The 20,629-nt window shown below is 40.1% G+C and overlaps 1 protein-coding gene and 1 long non-coding RNA gene across 2 annotated transcripts; both read right to left on the bottom strand.

The window, feature by feature from the left end:
* Positions 1 to 1,780: 1,780 nt before the first annotated feature.
* LOC134444149 (uncharacterized) lies at positions 1,781 to 2,894 on the bottom strand. The gene is made up of 2 exons (XR_010033888.1): positions 2,603 to 2,894; positions 1,781 to 1,914 (listed from the first exon to the last, which is right to left on the bottom strand). It is a non-coding gene; the product is annotated as an uncharacterized LOC134444149 (long non-coding RNA).
* A 6,329-nt stretch (positions 2,895 to 9,223) lies between these two features.
* On the bottom strand, positions 9,224 to 17,375 carry LOC134444153 (membrane progestin receptor gamma-B-like; the record flags this gene model as incomplete). Its single annotated transcript, XM_063193584.1, has 6 exons — positions 9,224 to 9,502; positions 12,206 to 12,350; positions 12,994 to 13,090; positions 14,395 to 14,439; positions 16,098 to 16,224; positions 17,164 to 17,375. Coding segments are annotated over 6 exons (883 nt in total), but the record flags the coding sequence as incomplete, so codon positions are not given.
* Positions 17,376 to 20,629: the final 3,254 nt, after the last annotated feature.

Raw genomic sequence — 20,629 nt, 5'->3', positions numbered from 1 at the left:
GAAGGATATGTGTACCGATTTTCATGCTTTCACTACCAAATATCAGGTAGATTCATTAATATGGGTTGGCCATATTGGATTTGGCGGCCATCTTGAAAACGATGCATTTTTCGCGACGCCTCCAACGCTAATATTAATCAGCATATCAAGAAGGATATGTGTACCAATTTTCATGCTTTTACTCAAAAGTGCACGATAAGGCCCTTTTGTGTGTCCCATCCGCCGAACTATAACTGGGAAACTCCAACTCCCATTGACATTGTGACACAGCACACAAGTGTTCACTGCACGAAATTGCATTTATGCTTCACCCGTGCAAGGGGGCAGCCCCCAATAGCGCCCCAAGGGAGCAGTGTGGCGGTACCATGCTCAGGGTATCTCAGTCATAGAGGAGGATAAGGGAGAGCACCGATTACTTAACTCCCCCCACCAACCTGGTGGGTCGGGAGTTGAACCGGAAACCTTTGGGATAGAAGTCGGACGCTCTAACCCAGGGGTGTCAAACATACGGCCCGCGGGCCGCATCCGGCCCGCGGGAGGGTTCCATCCGGCCCGGATGTAAAAAAAAAAAAAAAAAATATTTTTCTTTTTTTTTACTTTTTTTTTTTTTTTTTTTTTTTTTTAAATTAAATAACCGAAATGCGCAATTACGGCCATCGGGGCAAAATCGAAACCTGCATGACATTAACCCAATGGTCCCTCTGTTACACTGTATATATGTAGTAAAGTGCACCTCACACTTCTATTATAAATAGTGAATTTGTACTGTAACAGGCATTTCATAAAGCTCATATATTATAGACCTCATATAGAGATAAAATGTTAATACTTCTTATTCGTATTGTATTGGTATTGGTTGTAATTAAATAATAAATATAATAGGATTTGTATTGGTTCCTATTAAGCTCAAACTGGAAACGGGATGTTAGAATGCGTGAAAATGCAGGAAATTACATATAAGAAATACAAAATTTTCTGGGGGTAAACCGGTTGCCAATGAATGAATGAAGTCAAGGAAATTTTGCATAGGATTATCAGTATTGCATTGCTTTCTACATATTCAACACACTTAAAACGTGATAGTACTGAACACTAATCCTCTGCTTTACGTTTTTTTTTTTTTTTTTTTGCGATGATGTTACTAATGCGGCCCGCTTGAGGTCCACATGGGTTGTATGCGGCCCCCGGACCAAAATGAGTTTGACACCCCTGCTCTAACTGCTTACCCATGACCGCCTGTCAATCTTCAGTCTAGTCTAACTAATTATATTGTCTCCACTAAATGTATATCTCAGGTGACATGGGTATACTGGTATGGGGATAGTGCTGTATGTAAATAATATTAACCCATTTCAGCCGGCACCAAAATGCCAGCTAATTGCCTATGCCCCTTTTAAGAAAGGTGTCCTCATCCTATAAAAAAAACCCAAATAACTAAATAAGTCTCTGAAGCACATACAGACATGATATGAGTTTTAAAAGCTAAGACCATCCTCTTGCATTAGAACATGTTAATTCAGCTCTAACATACCCACATTTTTAATCTAAAAAAATCTAATATGTCATGCCTAAATGCTGTGTCGCTCCAGGCACCTAGGTCAATGCAACGAGTACACAGCATCCAGCATCAATGGGTTGACTATTACAGGCCTAGTTCAGATAACCATTTATTAATATTATAAATAAGTGCTTGCACGTCTATTGTACATGTCCCCTCCCATCACCTACAAAACCTTGAAATGTATTTGTACTTTGTGTCTAAAATAAAGTCTTTGAGCCATTGAATGAACTGATTACTACATTGAGTTGGTGTGATTAAGAGGTTGAAATCGGCTAAACTTGACTTGGTGTGCTGGACCTCTGGCTCTTCCATACATCCAATGTGTCATGACATCAGATCATCGCTCTTCTCATCTGGAGAAACAGAAAGATAACACTTAGCTGACACTTATCCAAAGCAACTTCGTTACTCACAGTGAATTGTCCCTGCAGCATGGGGCTTGGTGCCTAGCTCATAGGCCTACTTCAGCCTGGATGGGAGGTGAAGGGAGAGGTGTAGGATGGGATTTGAACCTGCAACCCTCCAATCGTAATACCACCTCCCAAACCAAGCCTCTGATGTGTGTGACTGATTTCAGAGGGCAGACAATTTGGATGACAACACAACAAAGTGGTGGACTTCATATTAACAACATCGACACTGGTGGGCCTATGCATGTCATTATAAATAGGCCAGCATGGATAAGGTGATTGGCATTTCATGACAGCATCATGCTGGAGAGTAGGCCTACTACTTGGGAAATCAGCGCTAGAGATGTACACATGGTTTATTTTTACATTTGAACCTTAACAGTATGAACGTCATAGCCTTGCTATTTCACCTAGAGCTTTATGAATTCCGCTTATGTTACAGCCTGCAATATCTTAGCATACGTCCATCATCATAGCGTAATGATGCTGATAATTAACGTTAATCATGGAAAGCATCTTACATTGACCTCACAGAAAAAGCCACTGAAATTGCACATTAGACTTAAATTAACTAGCGTTCACGAATTAAGAGACAAATGATGATACAAAGGATGGCAAATGAGAAACTTACCGTGGTGCTCATCCAGCTACTTGAGTAGGCTAGTTTGATGGTTTTCCAGTTGGTTGCCGCGATTCACCTCAGCTTTCTCGTTTTATTTTGAGATCCAGTGAAAAGTCACGCCTGGGTTGTAACCCTATCTGTTTTTGTAACAAACAGCACAATGGGTGTTCACGGTGTTTAGTTTATCGGCGATCTAAGTTACGTTATGAGTTACTAAACGTTGCGAGTCCCATAGGAATCCATTCATCAATGCGGCACTCTTGCCGTCCAGTAGCCGTCCACTAGAACGTTTGACGTCACATGCAAATCATGGATACTATGGCCAACATCAATCAAACTGCCAATAATGCCTAATTAAAAGATTGACATAAACTTTGAATAAATGGTGAATGGCACAGTTGGAACATGATGGCCATCAAAAAGTCAACTCAGGGTATGTAAAATATAACTTGAGTGAAAAGTTTACATGTACAGTATAGGATTCATTTCTAGACCATGATAATGATGTGAAGATTTGGCATGTGTGTGTGTGCGTGTGTGTGTGTGTGCGTGTATGTGTGTGTGCGTGTGCGTGTGCGTGTGTGTGTGTGTGTGTTTGTGTGTCGCGTGACAACCGGTGCCGTACGGCAGTCTGCCCACACAGCTGGTGTGTGAATGTTTATGTATGCGTGTATGTCTTTCTTCAAAGTGTTTTGAGTAAACTTCATAGTTGTGATACTGTGCTACTTAAATACACATTGTAATGTATTGTATTGTAATATGGGTCAGTCATATTTGATTTTTGTTCATGGCCCCTAATATGAATAAGCATCTAATGTAAAGTAACTATGTGTACCAATTGTCATGCTTTTACCACAAATTACCAGGTAGTTAATATGGGCTGGCCATATTTGATTTGGCGGCCATCTTGAAAACAATGTTTTTTTTCCCGCGACGCCTCCAATGCTAATATTAATCAGCATATCAAGGACATGTGTACCGATTTTCATGCTTTTACCACCAAGTGTCAGGTAGATTCATTAATATGGGTTGGTCATATTGTATATGGCGGCCATCTTGAAAGCAATATTTTTTTTGTGACTCCTCCAATGCTAATGTTAATCAGCATATCAAGAAGGATATGTGGACCGTTTTTCATGCTTTTACTAACAAGTCTCAGGTAGATTCATTAATATGGGTCGGTCTTATTGGATTTGGCGGCCATCTGAAAACGATAAATTTTGCGCAACGCCTCCCACGCTTAACTTAATCAGCATATCAAGAAGGATATGTGTACCGATTTTCATGCCTTTACTACCAAGTGTTAGGTAGACAGGTAGATTCATAAATACGAATTGGCCATATTGGTTTTGGTGGCCATCTTGAAAACGATTAATTTTTCATGACGCCTCCAATGCTAATGTTAATCAGCATATCAAGAAGGATATGTGTACCAATTTTCATGCTTTTACTACAAAGTGTAAGGTAGATTCATTAATATGGGTCGGCCATATTGAATTTGGCGGCCATCTTGAAAACGAATAATCTTTCGCGACGCCTCCAACGCTAATATTAATCAGCATATCAAGAAGGATATGTGTACCGATTTTCATGCTTTTACTCAAAAGTGCACGATCAAATCACCCATCCGCTGGACTAGTTGGGCTTTCACAGAAAATGTTCTACGTTGTTGTATTAGTACAATAAAATAAGCAAGACATGTCTGGAAGGACTTCATCATTTCAGTTATTTACTATCACAGCTACTCACCATCAATGACAACCAGGGCTCACCAGCCAAATGCTGGGGAAAATTAAGTTTTGCTGGTAGAAAAGAAAACATACTTGGCACTTTGACCCATTATTTAATGTACCGGTATGTTTGGAGATTAACATACTAGCCATTTTGGCTACTAGTGAATAAAAAAAAGTTAATTTAGAGCCCTTCTGAAAACTCCAACAACTGGTACAGGTGATCAGTGCATCAGGGGAGGAATGTAAGGGTAGGCCCGATGGATGAACAGCATCACTGATGGTGAGGTCCTGGTGCTGCTGCAAAGCCAAAGAGGAAGAAGCCTCTCTGGACACCTCTTCATGTTGGCTCCCCCATCTAATTAGAAAAAAAGAAAAGACAAACATGCTATGTCAATGAATCTAGCCATGCATTGTAATGTACTGGTACAGTACTGAATAATTAACTCCCTTGGCAATATTGTCTGAATTAACATGTGATGTAAAATGTCAGAAAATAACACTCATCCCAACTTACTAGTCATGTATTTACCGGTGCTGCTGGGATGCAATTCCTGGCCACCATGACTCATGGTTTTAGTTTGGGTGTTGACCACCTGACTGATGAACCTGCAATTACTAAACAATAAAAACAATACAGGATAAATAACAGGTTTGTTGTGCTTTTCTTTCTCTTGTGAAGGTCATCTTTTCAAATGATTTATTTAATCAAATCAAATCAAAATTATTTAATCAAAGTATGTAACCGACATTCTGTCCTATGTGTTTCTACATGTGCAATGTAATGCAACACCGATTTGAAACATTGAAGTATGTCAAGTCAGCTTTTATTGTCACTTATGGTCATACAAGGGAAACGACGTTTTCTCTCTACCATGCCAGGACAGGACTGACAATTACAGACAGACAGAAAGTGCAAGACAGGACAGGTAGCAGTGATGGACTGGTAACATAAGTGGTCAATAATAATACAGTACAAATGAACATATTGGATATGTAAACAGAAGATAAGATATAGAATTATATTTCACCTACATTGTGAAGACGTGGCTGAAACAACAATGAAATCCACTTGGATGAAACGAAGCGAGAGAATTCAAGTTAACCTACAAGATACATCTGAGATGAAAAGATATGCTATTCAAAACACCACTTTGCGAAATGCCTGACACAAAATGTACCGTGCGTCTTGTAGCCTAGTAAGTTAGGTTAGCAGCATTATCTTACCTGTGCCATGCCACGAAGAAGAGGATGCAGCCGCGGTGAGATGGGTCTCGCTGCGGACTGTAGCGGGATATCTCTCTCTCCCCCCTCCTCCCTCTCCCCCGCGGCCCGCGCTCATATCCCTGTCGGCCATTTTATATCACATTACCGCGGCCGCCGGGCCAGTAGTACATTTTTACAGAAAAAGACAATTATAGGGACTAGGGGATTGTAAAATGTATACATAAATAACTTGTTTTGGCTATTAAGCGTATCTTTAGGCACGTAAAAAGTAAGTAAATCGCTCTAGAAGTCTGAAGAATGCTTAGGCCCTACTCAGCAAAACCATCAGTTTGGGTTTGGAGAAGAAATGTCAAAGACGTCTTGTGAGAACTTGAAGACATGTAAGTTGACTGACTTTATGATATTTATTGGTACGTGGTGCACAACAACCTGCTGGGGACTGATAAACTTGTTAATGGCAGATTATAGTTTAATCGTCTGTAACTGTCGTTCTTAATTGCACTTGAATTAGAACTAGTGAATGGCCGACAGGGATATAGAGAGGGATATGGCGCTACAGTCCGCAGCCAGACATACTTGGCCGCGGTGCCCAGCCACCAATGAAGAAACGGTGCATAAATGTGCTTATTTTGCCAATGCAGAGGTTTGGTTTAAGTTCACAACTTTACTGAAGAAAATAAACACTGGATAAAAAAAAATATATCGCAGGCAGAGTAAGTTCATGGCTGGAAGCAAGCAACAACTTTCTCTTCTTCTCCCAGTTTCTCGTACCGCCCGTCCCGGTTATGCCATCTAGTGGAGCAGAATACATTTGAATAAATCTATGATTTGAACACATCCACCGTGGCCAACCTAGCCTGATAACGCCAGGTACATATCCCGTTTAAAAAAAATACAAGAACTACGTGTTTCTTTGGTATTTTATGGTCAAAGTTGTCTTCGTCTGCATATAATTCCTATGTACGAATGTGTACTTCTGCCGTCCAGCAAAATCGATTACGTAATATTGTGACGTCAATGCAAATGATGGATATAGCATATTTCCGTCAAGGATGTCTCTAAGTGTAACGATTTAGTCAAATGGATGGCCGTACTTGCAAAGTTGTTATAAAAATGTCAATTTAATCTTGATTAAATGGGTCAGGCAAAAGTCCCTCCTGGGTATAACACAGTCAGCTATGCTATATTGAAATTAATAGGCCTCGTACTGTAGGCCTACGTGACATTCCTTATCTCCAGGGACGTCAGAGGTATGATAAACTCACCTGCACATGTTCTGACTGAAAAGGGCTCATAATGTTGACTGACAGCAAACCTGAGATGTCTTACAAACACAGAGAGCTTGGCAGATTGTAGGCATTCCACCTGGATTACAGTGGATTACAGTGGCAAAGCATTGTAACACTGTAAAGAAACAATGTTGGCGACAATCATATTTTCAATATGGGCTCAGCCAAAACACTGTAAGAGTTGTACAGTACGAGAACTCACACACCCATGTCCCATTGTTTGACCATAGAGTGTTTATTTCACAAAGAGAAAAAAAAGAGGTCAGAGATGCACACACCTTGTCTAAGGTCAGGATCTTCACAATATGCTTCAACAAAAGATAGTTTTCATCTTTGATCATCCTACAGGGTGGGGTGGGATGGGAATTGTCTTCCATTCACCAGTTTATTGAAAGTTACTTTGTGCTTAGCACATGGTATGGAGTGAATTCACAATTCGCAAAGTGAATTCAGAAGCGCTTTCATCCTCTCACACGTTGATGAGCCACTGGAAAGATTTTTTAAACATATTATGAAGATTCAAATTCAGTGTAACTTTACTAGACCTGTTAGGGGGCCTGGTGCAAAGGCACTACTGGCGGCATACAAAACTATACAGTACATACACTTTATTAAAACATAAAACAGCATGATCGAGTGGATTCAACAATTCATCTCTACATGCGTTTGGCTTCAAAACATGTTAAATGACACACAGACATTCTCTTGTTCGATATTATAAATAATGTAACATATTTCGTATCCGTCCTTCTGATTAATGAATAAGTCATTAACAACTGGAAGTGCTTTATGTTATCACAGTAAAAAATAATTAAAAATCAAAAGAAAAAATACAAGAGCAGTCACGTTCTCTATACAGAGAACATTGAACTCCAGTTTAATTTCGTCATTTACTGTCAAAACAAAACGTGCGGCAAGAGAGAAGACCTGACTGCAATGTTATTTGGGCCAGCAGGCTCTACTTCATTCTTAACACAGTGTGTCACTCACTTAAATTCCACACAGCATTAAGTGTGAAAACAAGACAGGTCTGAGGTTTGACATTGACTTTTAAGACATTGAAAGCACGTGTTGCTCAAGCTGTTGTGCCTCTTTCTAACAAGCGGAAGTACTGGAAGTTTCTGTTGACAAAAATATCCTGTCACTTTAGAAACTGACTGGAAAATGTACAGTATCATCATATTAAGAAGAGCAAATAAATCAAACTACGCAATCAAATAAAATATCCATTGCTACGTTTCTATTTACAATACAAAGATATAGCGAATTTTATACATTGCTTTTCGAAATCAGCATCCTTAGACAGCAGGTCGTCATAATTGTATAGGGACAATTAAGTTGGCTGGCCAAGAATAAACAAAGAAAGACGCTTGATATTCAATAGCAGCGATCAGCCATACAATTCCCTGTAGTAACAACTAGAGTAAGACAGCTGGCTACTCATAGCAGTTCCCAACGCTTTGCTTCACTGAGGATTGGACTGGAAAAAATAATAATGCCCCAGCCAGCCCCTCATACAGCCCCAACCCCCATTGCTACCCTATAAGTTGATAGTCAATTGTCTATGTATAAAAAAATAAACCAATGGGCCACCCTGTCTAAATTGTCGGCTGGTCCAAAAAGGGGGAAAAAAAAATTCAATGGCCCCTGATGACTGTCCGCTCCACCAGGAAAATGCCCTGTATGCCAGATGACAAGTTCAGCCCTGGCTTGACTTCATAGTAGCACCCCACTTCCCAAATTCACCCTCCAATCAGAGCCAATCAGAGTATACCTTTTCACTGCATGACATCATTAAGGTCATAAAAGGTCATACTACTCCTCATATAGCACCGCGTCTACACAGTTAAAAATGCAGTGTGGCCCCGGCCGTGGCTCAGACGGTTGGGGCATTGACTGTTACGCCGGGGACCAGGGTTCGATTCCGGCATGAGGTAATTTCTCGATCCTCTCCCATCTCTCAGTACAGGTACAGTTTGTCATATTTTTAGCCGTTCATTTCCAGAATTCATGCTGCTCATTCACAAATGTTATCTTTTTCAATCAATACTTACTACCACCACGAAATTCAAAGTATTCATTATGAATGAGAAAATGACACTTTTCATACAAGAGAAGTTGCCTGTTCTCCATGTCCACCACTTGGAATTTCCAGTAATGGTCATTTTTAGCTGTAAAACGTACTGTACTTTGGTCATACTGTACTAGTATATTACTGTAGTCTATTACTTAGTAAATATTCATGAAAAGATCAAATTTGGGAATAGGCAACACATAGTTGCAGCACCTACTCTGGTCATAATCCTGCATACTGTACCTTTAAGTGTTGAATTAACACTGCATTTCTTACTTCCTAACACAGTGAATATCCACAAACCCCTGCAAAGGCCTCTTGTGTCCTGAGACTCAATCTCTGGCTTTGCCTTTCTGTGCTCGTTGCGTAGTCCTGGCAGGACAGAGCAGCAGAGACAGGCTGAAGATGAGGATGATGAGGAGGCTGAGGGTGATGCAGAGGCCGGCGGCTCCGAACGTCGCCGAGAGCGTGACGGGGCCGGAGTTCTCCGCCAGCCAATGGCGTCGCTCCCTCATGTCCACCTCGATGGCCTGCATCTGGATGAGCGTCCCGATGATGCCGGATACGTGGAACAGCTGGTGACTGTGGCCTGTGGAGGAGAGATCGGAACCAGAATTAGTGTCATGGCAAAACACTGTGCGGCACTTTAGTCAGCTTCCACGGTTCATAAATGTGGCTTATGAATGTGGTTTATAAATGACGCTTACTTGCTTGTTTACTTATTATTTCTTCGGCGACCTACTTACCTAGCTATTTACTTACATACTTACTTACTTAATTACTTACATAGGCCTACTTACTTATTGGCCAAGTACTCTGAGGAATAAATTTGACTTTTGACTCTACCCAGCAATAAACTGTAAGAGTAGTAACGATAAAGTCCAATATTCAACACACACTGCACTAGGCCCACATGTTTGAAGAGAAATGATTAAAGTAAGTTCACTGTTGGCGCATGGGGAGTGTGATAGACGATCATCATTAGGGGTTGTGGGTTAGCTCTGACTGCCATACAAAGTAGTCTGACTCCTTGGCTTTGTGGTCAAAGTATGTTTGATAGTGTGTGGCATGGTGGTGTTCAAAGCGGAGTGGGGAGACTTTTCTCTCTTTGTTGTCGGCGCATGGGGAGTCTGTGTGAATGACCTCATGGCTGGAACGTCTATTCATTACACTACTGTTCCTGTTTCACTGACTATTATCTGATCATTGCTGTGTGAGCCCTTTCTGCCTTCCCTGAGAAGTTTAAGCCATATAGTAGAGCGTTGAGAGGCATGCTGGTAGCCTGGATATTGACATTGTTTTGAAAACAAATTCCAGAAAATTCCATTTACATGAAATTACATGAAATTAACTAATCTTTTTTTTAACTTAATTCACCTATCATTATTATTATTTTCACTATCATTTTAGTTCATTTTATTGTATCTCATTTGTTTTACAAGTGTTTTGATACCATGGTGTATGGTGATATTGAACTTTGAATAACAACAACAACAACAATAACAACAACAACAACAGCCATAATAATAATAATAATAATAATAATAATAATAATAATATTATTATTATTATTATTATTATTATTAATAATAATAATAATAATAATAATAATAATAATAATAATAATAATAACAATAATACTTTTTCTTATTATTTTTATTCTTCTTATTATCATTACTTTTATTAATATTAATATTATTATTATTAGTGGAAGAGTGTATCCCCAGAATAGGCCTACAGCCACATTGCGAATGAATAAAGACCTTACATGACCTATACACCAACCGCATGCTGCCAACATTCCGTTCAAAATCAGAATATTCACTGCATGTGATCAGATAATAGACTTTTTAACGATAGGAAAATGTATAAGCACACAGCACCTAAAGCAGTTGGATGTCAGGTCTACATGGTCCTTAGTACATAAATACACAGTAAAACTTACAAACCTAAGTTAAACACATTGGGTAGACCTCCATGTGAAGTGGTGGGTAGGAATTAATTATGTGTTTTTTTGTTTTGTTTTTGTTGTTGCTGTTGTTTTCCTTTGTCTTGTGGACAAGCGCTGTCCATTTTGTGTTATGATATGTGTAAAAGTGTATTTTAATTATGTAATTAATTGTGTAATGAATTAATAATGTAATTAATTGTTTTTAAGAATATTCACTGCATGTAACTCCAGTCAGTGTTGTTCTGCTGGTGGGCTGGATATTTCACAATGGTGTTTGGCTTTGCATTTGCTGTGAGATATAAACATGCTGAATTGTGTGCCACTGGAGTTCTATTTAGAGTTGAACATTCACAGATTTAGAATAAATGTAACTGGTGAGAGTGACTGTGGAAAAATTGAACTAATTTATTGTTGGCAGACGACGAGTTCAAGCCATACAGTAACGACTTGGTTAGGTATTACCCCAAGAAGAGTGTACTCTTTGTACTATGCACCGACACAAAAAGTACAGTGAAATGAATTTAGATTATGTACACTCAATTTTGCAATTGTAAATCATTTCATGTATGAGTTAACAGGTTGCACTATATATAAGGGGGGAAAACTGAAATCCACTGTCAAACAATATCCCTCACCAAAAGGTAATCCCAGTACAGCAAACATTTGTAATACCTAAAGCACTCTCAGTTATCGTACTACAAAGCCAGATATCCTGCTATACAAACAAATGTGTTTCCACGTGTGTTTCCATCATTCCAAATTGTGTGTGTGTGTGTGTGTGTGTGTGTGTGTGTGTGTGTGTGTGTGTGTGTGTGTGTGTGTGTGTGTGTGTGTGTGTGTGTGCGTGTGCGTGTGCGTGCGCGCGTGCGTTTCTGTGGGTGTCTTATCAGGGTAATGTTAGCTCTGTGCAATTCCATGTGTGGCCATACGCATGCGTGTCTGTGTGGTTGTCTTTGTGTGTATTTCCATGTGTGTGTGTCTGTGCATGCCCATGAATTCAAGTGTCTGCATGTGCATTTCCATGTGTGTGTGTGTGTATGTACACCAGCGGTGTGGTCTACTTTTTTGAAGTGGGTATACTGTATATTCGAGCATTTTTGAAGTGGGTATACTGTATATATTTATGCCATTCTAAATAATGGATCAATCAATTTTAAGTGGGTATACTGAAGCCCCTAAAATTTAGAAGTGGGTATACTCCGTATACCTGCGTTCTACGTAGACTACACCACTGATGTACACGCACACGCTTACGCTACTGTATGTGTATGCATGTGTGTGTGTGTGTGTCCATGCCTTATCAGGGTGGTGTAGTGTTGGCTGTGTCATGTTGCGCCATACCTATGAAGTCGAAGCGTCCAGGGGCCAGTCTTTCGGGCAGGTGGGTGGCACACAGGAAGGCAGTGAGGAAGGCCAGGCCTATGTGGCGGTAGTGCAGCGCGTTGGCAGCATTGGTGGTGCAGCCCTCGCCAGAACACAGGAACAGCTGTACACATGCACAGGAATTATAAGTAACAGTTGAAAAGACAAGTTTTTTTAAACACATGTAAGAGGGACAATAAAGTTTTACAATGAAACAAATATCACATCAGTTATGGTATCCCCACTTATTTATTATAAAGGAAAAATAATTCAAAGCTCACTTTCTTATAGTGCACACCATTGTTACCTTGTTGAGGTACCACTACATGGGGTAAGACTTATCTTTATTCTATAGCTTAACTATTCTTGTGTCTCACTTTCCACAATCTTTGCTTTTTTATGTTTTAATCCATGCTCCACCTTGTTTTTTTGTTATCACCATCTTTGTTTGTAAAGCACTTTTGGTCAAGTTCTTTTTTTAATGCACTACATTAATGTCCCAAATACAATGAGTTGACTTAACACACCCAAACCCCACCCCTAGACATAGGCAAACATTTAGAAAGCCATAAAACAAGTCACAAGACTCCTGGGAGTGTTGAGATTTCCCCATCTATATTTAGAGACTACTAGGATAGTATGTGTTGTGAAATAGTTCAAATAACCACAGAAGACTACTCAGAGGGCTGTCTAAACAAAGAAATATGCCTGCGATGCCCTATAATACTGCAAGATATAATAAGACAAACGGGCTGTAACACTCTTACCCTGTAGAAGAGGGGAATGTTGTCAAACAAGTAGGGAAGGGCGAAGGAGAGGATGCGGACAAGTTGGCCAAACCTTGGGCTTTGGCTCTCTGGGAATCTAAGGGAAGGGAGGAAAAATAGATAAATAAGTGTATAAGACAATCATTTCATTTCATCAATGTGCCTTTGAGCCTTGACACATAACAATGTTCTTCAGTAGGAGCAGCACAAAGCAACTCTGGCGAATAGCATTTGTTAGACACCAGCCGGCCGGCTACTCCCAGGGCCGGAGTAACACACAGGCTAGATAGGGCTGCAGCCTACGGCCCCCACCTACCAAGGGGCCTGTGATTGGCCAAAAGTGAAAAATTGCAGAATTGAGACAAGATACAATATTGAAAATTTCATCTGTCTACAGTTGGTAGACAAGTTATTCTTAATTCCTAGCTCGTAATTATGACACTGTCTATGTAAATGTGTCGCAAAATTTTCCATCCCAGGGGGCCCGAAGCAACCTGTAGCCTAGGGGCCCCAGGTCATCTTAATCCGACCCAGGCTACACCAGGGACCAGGGTTCAATTCCATCCAGAGGACACTTCCCGATCCTATCCCCATCTCTCTCTCCCACTCTCTTCCTGTCATCACCTCTCAGTCCTGTCAATAAAGGTATAAAAGCCCCTAAAAATATATGTATATATTTTTAAATGTATTTTTTAAAGAGACACCGGTCGCTAGAGGAGGCCATTTGCATTCCTCAGGCATTGTCAATATCTCAATATAACAACCCTGCCGTCTTCTGTGTGTAGCCTAGTGAAGTTGACTGAACTGATATGCTATCCTAATTGCCACTCAAATTGAATGGAAGGCCAGGTCAGGTCTCAACTGTTCAATTGTTTTAAACAGTGCACGGACATGCACACACCCAACCCAACACTGATAAGACCTGGCAACCCTTTTGTGTTTGAAAAGTGCTTAACCGCTGCTGAGGTAACCGTCATATACAGTATCATGTTACCTCAGCACAGCAACTTCCTCTATTACCTAATGAAATCATACTCATTTACATTTGGACAAATGTATAAATAGGGCCTACTCAAAATTAGTGCATCATGTTTAAGCATTTATACTGCATTGCCATTATAGCCTATTCATTGAATAAAAGTGCATTTTAAGCATTACGTAATGCAAAAAAACATATATAGACATTACATTTCGTAGGATGAATAAAATAAAAGTTGTGTTGATAAAAACAAAACAGCAAATAAATACTTTTACAGAAAATGGGAAATGAAACACATTGCCCAAGGCCTCTCCACTATTCCAGGCAGTGCTCAAAAGCAAAAGTAAAGCATGCACCACATCTCACAACACTTTTCCCACACATAGGCCCACTTTTTGCAATACCATATTAATGTGATTTACCTTTTAATGGTGTCATGGTTATAGTGGAGAAATGGCAGGCCAAGCCTTAGGAGGTTAGCAGTTAGGACAAGGGGGAAGAAAGGCAAATTCAGCCAGCCATCATGCTGTATCACAGCAGGATCATAGTATATATACAGTAAGAAAAACAGAGTGTTAATTCGACACTATTGAATATATGGTCCTTTTTGAATTCAGAGATAAATTCAGCCGTTAACGTTTTGATTGACATCACAGTGTATTCAATTGTTAAGTGATAATTCAACCCTCAAAGAGTTTAATTAATTAGCATTAGTTGGGACCATATACTCAGAATAGTATTGAATTAATATTACATTTTGTAATGTGTTTGCAAGCATAATAAAACATTCACCTAACTGTGCTCGACTGGTCTTATAGAGCATCCTTCTGAACCACACAAACTGTTTTTGTGTTTTTTTTTGCACTCTACATAAATTGTGTAATACTGCGCTGGGTTTTATTTAACCTGTACGCCGTTTTGTTAATGAGATCTTTGCATGTGTTGTTTACATACAGTGTATTTGGCCAACAGACCTCTTTTCCTGATTCTGATTACTGATTAACTGTGTGTGTGTGTGTGTGTGTGTGTGTGTGCGCGCGTGCATGTGTGCGTGCGTGCATGTGTGCGTGCGTGCATGTGTGTGCGCGCGCACATGTGTGTGTGCGTGCATGCGTGTTGAGTGTGTATACTAAGCTGTTCATCGGAACTGTTGATATCTGTAGTTATTCGGTGCTAGAAATAGAGGCATTATTTATTTGTGATTATTATGGGGTGGGAGGACAGAAGCCTGAGAGCAGCAGCGTTTTCACACATTAGCTGCCGATCAGGGGTGCATTTCTCGAAACTGTAGTTGCTAACTATGTTAGCTACTTTGCTGGTTGCAATGCAACTATGCGACTACCCAAGTTTCTAACTGCTAACAACTTTGCCTTTGAGAAATGCACCCCTGGCCGGCTCATATTTCAGCCCAGTCCAGATTCCCCATCCAACAGGCTTCACACCTCTGATGAAACACTCCTCTCCTCTCACTCACACTGGTGACTCATTACGCCATGGTGTGTGTGTGCGTGTGCGTGTGCGTGTGCGTGTGCGTGTGCGTGTGCGTGTGTGTGTGTGTGTGTGCATTACATATTGCGTAAACGTGTGTGTGTGTGTGTGTGTGTGTGTGTGTGTGTGTGTGTGTGTGTGCGTATTACATATTGCGTAAACGTGTGCGTGCGTGTGTGTGTGATCATATTGTGAGTGTAAAGTAATGATACAAGGGGCAACTTTTTGAGAAATGTTGCTGGGCGACAAAATTGGTTGCTAATGTTCTGATGGAACGATTTTAAAAAGTTGTTTGCTGCTGATCGAAGTTATCTAGAGAAAAGCGTAATAGAGATCCTCTCTTTTAGAGAACATCTTAAAGTATTAATTCCATGGGTCTAAAAAATTGTTTTTTTCATCACCAGCCAAAATGACTAGTAGATCTGCTAATTTTACAAGCCAAACACACACACTCACTAATGGGTCAAAGTGGCAAGTAAGTTGGTCTTTTCTACCGGCCAGATACAAATTTCACCAGCATTTGGCCAGTTGGCTGGTGTTAGTTTAGAGCCCTGATTATTTCCTAGGCACCTTGTTGAAAATGCAACCCTGTCAGTCATCCTCTTGAGAGGTGTGAGTTTGGTCTAAGCTTCATTACCTGGAGTAGCAGGACATTGCCGTGGCAACGACTGCATTGAAGACGGCGATGGACACAAAGTACTTATGGAAGGTGCCGTTCACCCAGTTGTCTGGCATTACGTAAGCGGAGTACGTGACCGCAGAACCTGAGACGTTAAAAGACAACACAGACGGATGACAGAAGAAGGGGGAAGGGGGAAGGGGGATGGGATGTGTACAATTAGTGTAGGTGGACAACAACAAGGATGCATTTCACACACTATAGCCACTTACTTGCCGTGCATACAGCAACAACACACAGATACATCTTAGGCCCCCTATATTGGGCTCAAGTGATAATCTTTTGTTGTACTACTAGTGCTACATAATAAACATATGATAGTAGTAATGGTAGAGCAACTAGTAGTAATAGAACTACTAGTAGTAGTAGTGGCAGCAGACAGTACTACTACTACTACTAGTAATAGTAGTAGTAGCAGTAGTAGTAGTAGTAGTAGTAGTAGTAGTAGTAGTAGAGTATTAGTAGTAGTAGTATAGCAGAGACGTTGTACAGTAAAGTAGTAGTACTAGCAGTAGACATAGTTGTAGAAGTAATAGTAGTAGTAGTTGAAGCAGAGATGTTTAAAGTAGTAGTAGTAGTAGCAGCAGTAGAAGTAGTAGTAAACAAGTATAGAATTCTATCTATGCAGGGACCTTAGAATCATCCCCACCGCCAGCAAGTTGCAAACCAGAAAACAAACCAAATATTTATGATATTGATTGATCATGGTGCTCATGGAGAGAAGGCAGGACACTGGTGCACCAAGGCTATAGGGGCTAGAGAAATAGATAGGCACACACACACACACACACACACACACACACGCACACGCACACGCACACGCACACACACACACACACACACACAGATGCGTGCTCTCTCGTGCACACGCACACAGTCACGCACACACACACACACACACACACACACACACACACACACACACACACACACACACACACACACACACACACACACACACACACACACACACACACACACACACACACACACACACAGCTACAGACAGCAGATGAAACCTCACCCAGGCTGTAGAAGCTGATGGCCCCGTAGTCGAAGAAGAAGCATATGTGCCGGGCGCTGGTGGACATGGTGCTGAAGGTGTGCGCACAGCTGGAGGCCAGCGGGTAGACGCAGCAGGAGAGCAGGAAGACCAGCAGGGGCCAGGTGTAGGCCTCCCGCCACCCCCCCTCCTCCTGCATCAGCATCACCGCCAGCAGCTTCCACAGGAAGTACCTGCAAGCAACAACCAGAACACAGACAAGGATTTTTACATTCTGGTTCACACAGCACCGCTCAGAGGGGGTTCCGGTTCTAGAATGCACGGCAAAGATGCTTTACATTCTTCTTCTGACACATGGCACAGGGGGGATTCCAATTGTAGAACTGCTGCTGCAGCGGATAATGTGGATAATTCTAGCCTACCTGGTTAAGAGATGAAATACCCCCACCCACCTTAATACACCTGTGTTCTCTTGCAATAAAATGTGAAAATACAGTCTGCTGGTGGTTTTCTGTACTGTACAAAACACATGGCAAAGATATTGTATATTTTTCCATTCTTCTTTAGTTCTGATGCACAGTTGGGGGGGTCCAGTTCCAGAATGCATAGCAAGTATATTTTATATTCTTCTTCAATTCTCTCTGACAGCACAGCACAGGAGGGGGTCCAGCTCTGGAACTGCTGAAACAGCGGTTTTCAGAACAGAACACTATACTGCTACCTGGATAACGTTTCAAACTTTAGTGTACCTGTGTCCTTGCGATAGAAAGGGAACATGCAATACACTTGAGGATTTATATTCATGTAATGCATCAGAGTTACAATATAACTAGCTGTAACCTTGCACTTCAACAATTTTATTCTACGTGCACACTAACATACATAAACATAGGCTACATTTTAGTCTCTGTACCTTATAGGCCTATGTAAAATTGGAAGTTTGTCTCTAATGTAGGATTTCTTTTCTTCTCTGCAGGTCACATGTATGCGGGTAGATGACGTGACGTGTAAATTTTGCTGTCGCAGGCTCTTAAAATTAAGTAAATTCATGCTTTCAAAATTGTCAGTGCTTTAAATGATTAAACTAATGTCGTTGTTGTGAAAAAGTAATGTGTAATAAATACAGAGCTTAAATAAGTATACTTAATTTTGAGTCAAATGTCACATTTGTCCTATGGTGTGACTGAGGCAAGCCTGGTTCTCCATATTATAACATTTTTAAATAAATAATCAAAGCTCAGTCATTTGTCTAAACAAACCTGGCATGTTTTTCAAGGTGTCTATTTTAGCAAGTGGCAATGCTTAATTTTTTTCCTGTTTTTCTGAGACCATATGGACTTATGAAACTTTGTCGCAGAAAACAATGTCCTGTGGTGTGACATCATATTTTTGGTTAATTCTGTGGATAATTATCTATTGTTGAAGCTCCAGCGGTACATAAATTGTGACTTTAGACCCTTAAGAAGCCAATGGCAAGAGTGGATTTTAGATTTTTCTCTCAGAGTTCTTCAGTCAATCAATTATGTTTTGCTTCCACAAGATGTATTAGTTTTGTAGTCCTTTGGTGTGACAGCCATAAAATACATTTTGACAATAGTGTATATTTTTCATATTTTTTTCTTATGTAGATGTATGAAAATGCACCTTACTAAAGGTGAAATTGTATTTCAGTTGGCAACGACATGGCTTTAAATTAACTCAAAAGCTCAAAAGTCCTATGGAGTGATGGTAAAAGTCCTATGGTGTGATGGTAAAAGTCCTATGGTGTGATGGTAAAAGTCCTATGGTGTGACACTTTGGAGTATCACACCAAAGGACAAACAGGTCATACCAATGGACTAGATATTTGAGAAATAGCTTTTAAAACAACTGGTAGTACATATTTTGTTTTGTTTTGTTGTTTGACTAGATAAATATTGTGTATTCAAATTACTTATTCCTTTATTGGCCTTTGGAATTTATACTTTGATGCATTGTTGATGAATATTTGCTGTTGATTTTAGATTCTGTCAAATGATATAAAATGTCATTAATGGTGCTTTGAAACCATAAAATATAACGGTAACAGTGAAGGAAAGATCAGTGAGAGAGTATATAGAGGAGTATAGATGAATAAAGTATGCTGTGGAGAGCTCAATATACAGCATAAATGTGCTGTCCAGCTTGAGATACCAAACAGGCACTGGCCACTACACACTACAGGTTCAATGATGTGACAGTCATAGCATATCTGCAAAAGTGTGATGGTCATGCCAAGGTCACACTTCAGAGTCTTATGAGCTCTGCAGGTTACATTTAATGGCCGCATGGCTGTCATGAAGAGTTACGATAGGCTGATAATCGACGATTCAAAGACTTATAAGTGTAAAGTGTAGGTCCATATTGACTACAACATTATATTATGATCAAAAGACAAAATAATCATGTTGATATATTTGTTTCTGGCTCAGTTTTGCATTTCTGTCCTTTAGCGTGACATGAATGTCTTACGGTGTGACATGTTTTAAACGCTCAAATATTTGTTTGAGCTAAACAATATGTTTGATAAACACTGAATATTGCATTAGGGAAGAACAAATTATCGTCCCTGAAAAGTTAGTATAAATTCGGACAATTTTGAACATTTAAAAGAAAGATATCCCTGTTTTTCCTGGAAGGTTTCTAATAATCTCACATCTAATGGGAAAAAAATACGTAAATGGTAATTTCTCATTAAATTAAGACTTTAAAAAATTGCAATAAATATGAAGAGCGTAACAATGTTCATAAAACTCCATCAAGCCATTTCTACATTACTTAATATATTTATTTCTTAACGTCACACCAAAGGACATATTTTCAGCAAATTGCTTTATCAACGTAAATAAATAATCAATGAATAGACCAACATTGTGACCACTTGGATTTTTTGAAAGATTAATTGCTGCACTACGTAGACATATACTTTTTCCCCTCATAAACAATGTTTTGTGAAAAAAATGTTTTTTGCTGCCTATCCGTCATCTACCCATGCGTTTGAACAGTATAGATCACTGGTTCAAGTCCAGTGCAGCAGTCAGCTTCCCTGTTAGTATACAGGTCACATACAGTATGTGTAGGCTAAGCCTACTGTGCTGTATGTTTACATGGGCCATGGATCACTGGTTATGGAGGTCAGATTTGTTGATGCCTGGGTCCCTGGTCACACATCAGAGGGTTACACTATAATAGGGTCATTTGAAGTGGTTAATGAATGATGATGTGAGTGTGAGAAGACTGCCAAGTTGCTGCAAGACAGGGCCAACGTGTGACTCTTCATAACAATCCTGATGACGCCATGACAGACTAAAAGGAGTGAATAATGTTGTGGACTTTGTTTCTGTTTTGTTATTTGTTTTTTTGGTCTAGCACCAGAACACTTGAGGCGGATGTGCTCAGTAGAATTCTACAACAATGGAATTCCATGGAATCTCAAACCCGCGGGCGGGTTTTGACAGTGAACTGGATA

Source organism: Engraulis encrasicolus, unplaced genomic scaffold (assembly GCF_034702125.1).
Source record: "Engraulis encrasicolus isolate BLACKSEA-1 unplaced genomic scaffold, IST_EnEncr_1.0 scaffold_474_np1212, whole genome shotgun sequence".
In the NCBI taxonomy this organism is placed as follows: Eukaryota; Metazoa; Chordata; class Actinopteri; order Clupeiformes; family Engraulidae; genus Engraulis; species Engraulis encrasicolus.
This window is presented reverse-complemented; position numbering and strand designations above follow the sequence as displayed.